A 9109-nucleotide genomic window follows, 5' to 3' on the forward strand; every position below is an offset into this window, starting at 1 on the left:
ACAACCAATCTCTGGTTCGATACTAACAGCAAGCTCGCAACACCGCCCACACCGGCGACTCTTCTGCCTGTCAGAAACTTCCTGAATAACACACAAACCACAACAAGCGGGGCAAACAACGAAGGCGTCTGTCTTGAGTGTGTGTGTTTTTCTCTCGTACATCCTCTTGTCGTTGCTGTGTTTCTCGCTGGATAGTAAGATAACGATGCGTGCGTGAGCGCGGAGTCGGTCACCTGCTTTAAACTGCTAATCTGACATTAGCTCGTTACCTATAGAGGTAACTTATTGTTCTCCTTTTAAAGGTTACCCCACGACCTACACGCCGCGTTTCATCCCCTCGTCGACAGCAGGTAAGATCCGTGTGGTTACTGTTACCGCTTTGAACGTGTTATTGCTCAGTGAAGGTGAAACACTGACTTGTTTTCACTGTATGATTCATCACCTCTCGTCGGTGTCACTCGCCTGCTAATCACCGCAGCGATTGGTAAATGATGTGTTTACCGCAATCGGAAAACGGACCACTCTGCTGCCTCCACGGCAATCGCAGTGAAGATATTATTGTAAAATGTACCACTTCCGGAAGGTAATGCTATTCTAGTCGTAAATGTCTCCGTTAGCTATGATCACGGTGGTTTTGGTATAATTGACATTGTTTGGATGCGAGGGTCGCCGCCGCGGAGCTGTAAGTGCCCTGATGGCTTTGAACGCGGCTGGAGGGTGGTCTGCCACACAAGCTATTTGCTGTGGTGGGTTTTTTTTTGGGGGGGGGGGGGCTTTTATAGTCCATTTAGTTCAGGAAGAATAATAACTGGCTGCACAAATGACTCAAAATGTAGTCTGAGACCTTTGCCCTTGAATGCATTTCACTTTCCATAACGCAGTTGTTTTTTTATTCCATTTATGTGTGCCATTAAGTGAGACCAACAACACCCGGATCTATATCTGCAGGCGCACCCAAACATAATGCTGTTGTTATGATTATTTGTTAGCCCTCTGTTTGTCAATATGCATGTTTATCTACGAAAATATGTAATATTTATACCCTAATGTATTGTTATGGCTCTTATACACTGTTGGGGAAACTTGCAGTTTTTACAGATTGTTGTGGGAAAAAAAGGGTATTGGTAAATTTGACTCTTGAATTGCTGAAAGATTCACTCCACCCTGTCTGATCAAGAGTGGTTTCATACAATAATGACTCCATTTGTTTGATATTAGGATTGGAATAGGATTGTATTTATTGATTTTTGAGACTTAAAGTGCACCATTCTCCCATCCATCCTCTATACTGCTCCGTACAACTCAGTGTGCAAGGCAAAGGCAGGGTACACGCTAGATAGGCTGTCAGCCCATCGCAGACGGACACACCTTCGGGCCATTTAGGGTCACACATTAGCTTCTAAAACATGTTTTTGTACTATGGAAGGAAACCAGAGTATCTTGAGAAAAAACCATGTTATGCACAAAGTGAAACTGCAAACCCTGGACTCGACTTGAACCCTAACCTTCCAGCCACGAGGCTATGAGAGTGTGAACCACTTTGCAGCCCTTGAAGTTCACTTTTCAAGACCCTTTTATGTCTCAGGATAGAAAGAAAGAAGGACATTGCCAAATCACAAAGATGCAGTGAGGGTTACACTGTCTTGCTCGTTTTTATTTATCTATATATCTTTAAAGATTGTCATATCTCAATCACTGCATTTGAAGACTGTAATTCTCTTATCTGTCAGTTACTGATTGCCACATTGGACCATTTATGACCTTTGGTGTTTATGTCGTGGAGGGTAACCAATGGCAAAATAATACATATAATAAATTTCAGAGTCCTCCCTGTTGCGGCCGACGGATGAGAAGTTGATGACTCGTCACACATGTGAACAAAGGGCTGGTATGCGTGCATGCGTCCCCACCCTCTGAATAATAAGTTGTGCGATCGGTAGAGTGAGGACTGACGTCACGTCGGGCTGTAAAGCAGCCACACAAAGAACAATGGCTGAGGAAGAACGAGTCCTGGTGGTGTCACATTGTGGTGTCACCGAGAAAATGTTGAATATTGTCTTTCTTGTTTTAAAAGCACAGGTTCACTGCTGCTTCATGACGAGGCCGGGGCAGTAATAACCACAAACCCTTGTGCCTAAGCTTAGTCTTTATCACCCTGTTTTTTTTTTTTTTTTTTTATTTTATTTTTTTATTGCAGCAATAATTTTAGAGAGGTTGTTTCTTTTTCAGGTGTGACTCTTGCCCATTTGTCACTATTGCACCCAGAGGACCGGTAAAACACACACTCTGCGGCTGCTTTGGGGCCATCATGTCTGTGACTAAAGGGCTTTTCTGGGAAGTAACGAGACACAGGATGGAATACATGTAATTGGTAGAAAATAGAGAGTGCTCTGGAGGAATTGTCACAGAGATTTGTACAATGAATTGATGCTTCTTTGACAAATAAAAGCTTCCCGGTGCCGCTTAAACAGTTTGAAGTTAAGTGTGACTCAGCCGAGCTGTAAATATTGTGCGCAGGGTATTTCTTGCCTCGAGCGGTCTAGCCACCGCCGTCTATCTCTCTCTCGGCTTGCTCACCTGCCGTGCCGCTTTTCTCCATCAGGTCCTCGTCCGAGCCCATTCTGCCACACGCCGTGCGAGGGGTTGAATGCAGTGGACAAGCACATGCACAAAGGTGATTGGTCAAGGATGACCATGGAAGACATGAAGAATGAAGCCGATGCTGCCTCAGTCGTCTCTATGGCTCTGTACACCATCATGTATCCTGTCTTTAACGAGGTGAGTGAAGAAGGTTCAGAGGAGGAGAAAAATAGTGAGCGCATGAATTATTGGTGGAAAGGCTTTTTTTTCTGTCGGGTTCAAAGGTTCACGAACTGAATTCGGGAAGCAGGACTTATAGTACTGTGACTGACTCAACAGTCATATAATGATATTATTAAACTAGTCTTTGTTTAGTGTTACTGTTGTCGTGTGAAAAGCTTGTCTTTCAAATAAAATGAGTCTAAGTAAAACACATATATGTGAGCAGCTTTTGAAAAATCGATCATTTTTCCTTTTACACTTTTCTTTCACCAAGTAAGGGAGTTTATGTTATTTTGCCACCATTGTCAGAGCCATAAAATTGTACGTGATGATTTATTGTCATACAAGTAATTGCGATTAAGGGTTTAACTGCCTTTTTCCATAACTTTTATGCCTTGTGCATGGCCAGTTCTACACACTGCGTTGTAAAAACCAACACGTCTTAATGCATGGGAGCTAGTTTGAGGCACTCGGGGGGGCAGTAGTGTGTCATTTTCTCTGTTTCAGATATTACTGCTGCTTCTCTTGTTGATATCGTTGCACGGCGAGCAGGCGATTGACTCAACGCACCACCTTGTGGCACGATGATATTACAAGACGGAGCGAGGAGCGAGTTTGTTCAGTATTTATTTACTACATCATAAGGATTATTTTTAGGTTACTTCTGATTCATTATATTAGATAGTGCACCATCAGATTTATTTATTAGATTAGATAAGTGCTTGATGGCACTATTTTTTATTTTTATTTGAACCATTAAACTCTAAACAAAGCACAAAGCTGTCCCCCAGAGCCCCAGAGCCCCTCCCTCAGTGTGGAAGTAATCATGACAGAATCGCAGTTTTCCTGTGTTACAACTGCCTAACAATTAGAATGAGCCTACACGAGTCCTCCTGCCACAATCACGTATTATAGCTGACAATTAGGGGTTCTACAAATACTTTTATTTCCTGTTTATCCGTATAAATTGCCATGTTATAGCATGCTTCAAATCACCTCTTTTAAATGATCACCCTTTTTCATTTCCACTTGTCTCAAAGTGCTCTCGCGGCCGAGCTCCCCTGTTTGGCTTTACAACTGAATTGGTGACGTTAACGTGAATGGCTGCTCATCAAAGTATCGTTAGTTGAATTTTAGAAGTTTAGTGTCTTGAGGTAAACAGCGATCGGTTCTAAATTCCCACCTGCGCCATTAAACCTCAGCAGAAGGTAGAGCGAGATGACGCGGCGAGGAACACTGATTCAAAGTCGAAGGAGCTTGTGGTGTGTCGTAAGGTGATTGGAAACAATGCTGAGAAAATCCCTGGTTTGATTCTGGACATGATCTATGGATTCCGGTGCCCTCGAATTAAAAAATAAACAAACATGTTTTTTGAAGTTAATTTGTGACTTTGAATTTTTCCTCGCCGTGAACCTGAGTATGATGTCGTTGGATCAGGCTGTATAGAAGATGGATGAATGTAAATAATCCAACAATCAAGCAAAATAAATGCGATTAGGCAGTCATGTAATGACTGTGACAAACCTATATGTTGTGCTGTTATTGCGTATTACAAAATAGCTTTACAAGTTTAAAAGTTACTCTTTAAAAACCTAAAAAAAAACAGACGAATAAAAAACATTTTATTAACTACAAACTGTAATCAACCAGATATGACATCTGAGCTACAGCCGGTTCAAACAAAAGGTCAGCTGTGTTTTTTTTTTATTGTGTTATTACCAGTGGTATGAAATAAGTTATTTAAGCCTTCTGATATTTGCTGTGTGCAAACTGACGGACAAAACTCTGAAGTTGAACTAGTGACGCAACGTCTAATAACAAATTTCAGCTCGGCGGAGCTGAATGGGCTTTACTTCTCCTGGAGTTAACAAGGATAATACAGATCAAGGGGACTCAACGCAGCTTTTCACAGCGCCACAGTGTCCCTCTTTGATATGGTTCGATCCTTCGGCTTGTATGTACTTTGGGATGAATTACATCTGAGGCCAGACCCGAGGTGCTGCGATAATGGCTAAAGCTGGATGTGGGCCTTGGTCTGTTGCTGCTGGTTTACCTTTTGTGTGTCTGTGTATTCTAACTTTCAGCTGGAGAAAGTCAATTTATCAGCAGCACAAACCTTGAGAGCGGCCTTTGTGAAGGTAAAGTTTTCTTTTGTTGGCTTCTATTTCATACAGCAAGCTGCCATCTCACTTGTGATACCTTTTTTTCTTTGAACGTCACCCGGATAAAAATGGTTTGAGTGATTTGCAGTGATAATATCTCTTACGTGTGTGTGTGTGTGTGTGTGTGTGTGTGTGTGTGTGTGTGTGTGTGTGTGTGTGTGTGTGTGTGTGTGTGTGTGTGTGTGTGTGTGTGTGTGTGTGTGTGTGTGTGTGTGTGTGTGTGTGTGTGTGTGTGTGTGTGTGTGTGTGTGTGTGTGTGTGTGTGTGTGTGTGTGTGTGTGTGTGTGTGTGTGTGTGTGTGTGTGAAGGCGGAGAAGGGGAACCCGGGTCTGACTCAGGACATTGTCATGAAGATACTGGAGAAGAGGAACCTAAAGATTAACTACTGCGAGTCTTTACTCCGTATGGCTGCGGAGGATGTAGAAGGTAGGCTGCTCCATACTTCAGAGATCATATGTTGCATTACCATATTCGCATCAGATCAATGAACAGACGGCCAGTAAAAACGTTGTGGGAATGCAGAAGTCGGGCTGGAAAGCAGAACCATCACGTTTCAGCGCACAGGATTATCACCAGTCTCATTTTTATTGCATTTTGGTTTGTGACGCCAGAACAATATTACCTTAGCCCAATTATCCACTAGGGGGAGCTGTTTCATCACAAATCATCTCCTCCTCCTCTTCCTCCTGCTCTCAGATGTTCCCCGTTTCTGTCTGTAATTGAATTCTTTGTGCCGAGCACAGTGATTGATGGTAGTAATGAATTCACACACACACATACACACACACACTCTGGGTGAATTTTAAATGTACCTCCTGCACGGCACATCCCAAGTTCTCCCTTAATCCTGCCTTCACTTAACAAAGTCAGCGCTGTCACTTTAAAGTGTGTGCACTTGCTCCTGCCTTCACTTTTATACCTGTGCAACACACACGCACACACACACACGTGCCAGCGTCATTAATTGCTTCATTTTGGGTTCCCCTGTACCTATTTGCGTGTGTGTCGACGCACTCATTACCAATGAGTTTGAAGTCTGCGGCTCTTTCACACTCTCTTGTCTCCAGACTTCAGGATTGACAGGCGAGAGCCGGAGTTCCAGGAGCTGAACGAGAGGGCCCGAGCTCTGAAACACATTTTGAGCACCATACCAGATGAGATCAATGACAGAGTGGGCTTGCTGCAAACCATCAAGTAAGACAGCGCGCTGTGTGTCAGAGCCGGTGTGTCGAGTTAAATGCTTCATAAAAGTTTCAATCAGACTTCTTGTATTAATTTAAATATACTGCCAGCCAAATTGTCTTAAGGGGACTTTAACCAACCTTTACAAATGCTGATTAATGACTTAAGATTCACTGCTTGTACTAACCGTGCTCCAATTACTTTTTAATTGTGTACAAGGAGAGGGGATTTTTTATTTTGATCAGCTGGTCAGTAAGCATTTCCATCAAAAATGTTTATTTTAATTTTATTTTAGTTACACTTTTGATTTTTGATGCAACAGTTCTGTGGAATGTTTATTGGTTTGCGCCATTTCAACGTTTCAGAAACTGAATGCTTCTTATCCTGAATGCCAGTGAATAAATTATTATAATACGACGAGGCTTAAAAACCCTAACCCTAACTCTTTCCAGTTTCTCCCTCTTTTTTCTCAGTGTTGATGATTTACATTGAAAGGAAACACATATCTAAACGTGTATCTTTGTTCTTAATGTTTCACTCTAGCTTGAAGACCCCTGTGATCATTTTGTTCCAAATCACACTTTTTGCGTCACTGTGACATTTTTCAGAATGTCAGTATTCTCAAGTTGTTCCATATTGTTCGTACCGACCACTATGTATGGACGATGTCTTCAGGACGGGTTAGAAAGTCCCTGACGGGCGAGTGAGGGTGTGTGGCCTACTTGTGCTTTAGTGTTTACACCTTCAGGCGCCGACGTAACATTTTTCAAAACGTATCTCAGGGAATCACACTGACGTTCAAACGTTGTTGCTTTTAACAACAGTGGCGACATCCGAAGCGCGCTCACGTTGCGTCACCGTCAAACGCGGTCACAACAGTTTGACTGTCCGCTTGCTTAAAGGAGCCTTTCAGGTTTGAGTTTTTAACGTCTGCACTCCCCAATCGAGGTGTCGACGTACAGAGCCACGCGCAGATGCTGCATTAGTGTATATATTTTTTTTTATCCAGGTTTTCTTGAAATGTAAAAATTTTTTGTGCAGCAGTGAAGGCAAAACTTTGAGGCAAGGACAGAAAACAGCAGACGGGGGACCTTAAACACACCCGCACACACACTTAAGAGAGAGAGTGCGAGATGTTTCATCTTCTTGGCCCACTTTGCCATTATTTTGATCGAATTCAATACTCTTAGTGAGTCACTGCTTAAGTTACTTACCCAGCGGAGGGCTTAGAAATAAAATCAATTCAAAGGGAATGCTCAGAAATTAAAGTTATGAAACGGCCGGTTTCGAGTGCATGCGGGGGGTGAAGGTGAACGCGTGCGTTTGTGAGCGAAAGCGAGACAATGAGCAGGATGGAAAGGACGGGCGGTTTCAGGATGCCACTGCCCGGCGAGAACAGACGGATTTAGCGATACGGTTTCTTTTCTAATGGGCTTCTACTTGCGCATGCCGTCCGCAGAGACATCGCCAGTGCCATCAAGGAGCTGCTAGACACAGTTAATGCCACCATCAGGAAATACCAGTATCAGAACAGACGGGTAAGTAGATACATTAGGATGGGGAGAAAAAATGCCTACGCACAAAACACACTTGCTGTGAAATAAGTGGAGCTGAAAGCCTGTCTGTATTTATTGGTTAGGCACTGGAACAGCAGAAGAAAGAGTTTGTGAAATACTCCAAGAGCTTCAGCGACGCCCTCAAAGTCTACTTCAAAGATGGAAAGTATGAGACCGTTTCTGCTTTATTCCGTTCCGGTGAAAGTTCCCCCCCCCCCCCCCCCCCTCTTGTTTCTCACCTCTCTCTGTTTCATATCATACATACAACATACACCACACATATATACACACACACACACACCCTCGCCATCATGTAGATGGCGGTTGTTTGATCACGGGCCCACTCCGATGGAATCCGCCTATCGCTGAATAATTCCCTTGACCCACTTCCTGTGGACTCACGCTGGCTCGTGTTTCTGTGAAGCCTGACGTTCCCCATTCCAGCCCGATCAAAGTGTTTCCTGGATATCAGTCCCAGCACCGCTGCCGCGGTTTCTCCGCCCTGTGATTGACATGTGTGTCCCTGTGTCTGTGTGTCACCGTTGTTTGCAGGGCGATAAGCGTGTTTGTCAGCGCCAACCAGCTCATCCACCAAACCAACATGATACAGCAGGCCTTCAAGACCGTGGTGTAGCTGCCTGAGAAGACACACCCACACACACACACACACCCACACACAGACGTTTCCATTAGAGAATACATGATGTGAGGCTTTCTAATTTGTAAAGACGTTTTATTATTTTGGGCTGTATAATTTATAATTCTGTGGCTTTGAGGGAAGATCAGGTAGCTCCAGTTTCAAAGCGAGTCAGGTTGACAGTAATTGCCAGGGATTTTTAACTCTCTTTTATGTTTTCCTTTTATCAGATTCCTAAGTCGATATTTCTTCATTCTTTCATATATTTCCCTCTTCACTCTGTTGGTCAAAAAAAAAAAACGAGGAAAAAAAAAATATATATATATATATATATATAAAAGTGATCATTTCCCACGTTAAAAGTTTGGTAATTGCAAAAGTCTTGTAAAGTGCAGTTACTTGAGTTGATATGTTGTCACTCGGACTCAAATCAATGGTCTTTTGAAAAGAAAGAAAAAAATTATGCAAAACAAGTGGAGGGTCATCTTTAGATGTATTGGGTTGTTTTTTTTTTTTTCTTCGCTGTGAAAATTGTCCAATTATTTAGTTTCACAATAAATAAAGCGTGGCTGAGAAAGCTGAACAGAGGAATTGCAGATATGTGCACATTTTCTTTTTTCTTTTGTTTTTCTCCTTCTCTTGCTCAAGTTCTTGATTCTTCGACCAAAACGCATCGCTGTCAAACCACGGCGCAGAGTCTAAGGTTGTATAAAATAGCGTCCAAATGTGCTATAGTTGTAATAGATGTATCAGGATAAAATGCAAAAAAA

The 9109-nt window shown here is 42.8% G+C and overlaps 1 protein-coding gene across 4 annotated transcripts; it reads left to right on the plus strand.

Moving 5' to 3' along the window:
* The first annotated feature begins 27 nt into the window (after nucleotides 1–27).
* On the plus strand, nucleotides 28–8728 carry pdcd10a (programmed cell death 10a). 4 transcript variants are annotated; one of them, XM_080460018.1, is made up of 9 exons: nucleotides 28–139; nucleotides 303–350; nucleotides 2603–2778; nucleotides 4887–4940; nucleotides 5273–5390; nucleotides 6032–6158; nucleotides 7606–7684; nucleotides 7786–7868; nucleotides 8255–8728. In XM_080460018.1, the coding sequence occupies exons 3-9, from the start codon at nucleotides 2665–2667 to the stop codon at nucleotides 8334–8336; spliced, it is 657 nt and encodes a 218-aa protein (XP_080316144.1). In that variant the 5' UTR covers nucleotides 28–139; nucleotides 303–350; nucleotides 2603–2664; the 3' UTR covers nucleotides 8337–8728. The 4 variants fall into 4 exon arrangements, with proteins under 4 accessions (XP_080316144.1, XP_080316146.1, XP_080316145.1 ...); XM_080460020.1 differs by having other exon boundaries at nucleotides 60–194; nucleotides 276–350; XM_080460019.1 differs by having other exon boundaries at nucleotides 73–194.
* Nucleotides 8729–9109: the final 381 nt, after the last annotated feature.

The sequence above is a fragment of the Lipophrys pholis genome (genome assembly GCF_963383615.2).
Source record: "Lipophrys pholis genome assembly, chromosome: 3".
Taxonomy (NCBI): Eukaryota; Metazoa; Chordata; class Actinopteri; order Blenniiformes; family Blenniidae; genus Lipophrys; species Lipophrys pholis.

Excerpts from the sequence above, each read along its gene's own strand:
- pdcd10a (XM_080460018.1), top strand. The coding sequence starts at position 2,665 with ATGCACAAAGGTGATTGGTCAAGGATGACCATGGAAGACATGAAGAAT. Across the intron at positions 2,779-4,886 it reads TGTATCCTGTCTTTAACGAG|CTGGAGAAAGTCAATTTATC; the intron begins GTGAGTGAAGAA and ends TCTAACTTTCAG. Across the intron at positions 6,159-7,605 it reads GGCTTGCTGCAAACCATCAA|AGACATCGCCAGTGCCATCA; the intron begins GTAAGACAGCGC and ends TGCCGTCCGCAG.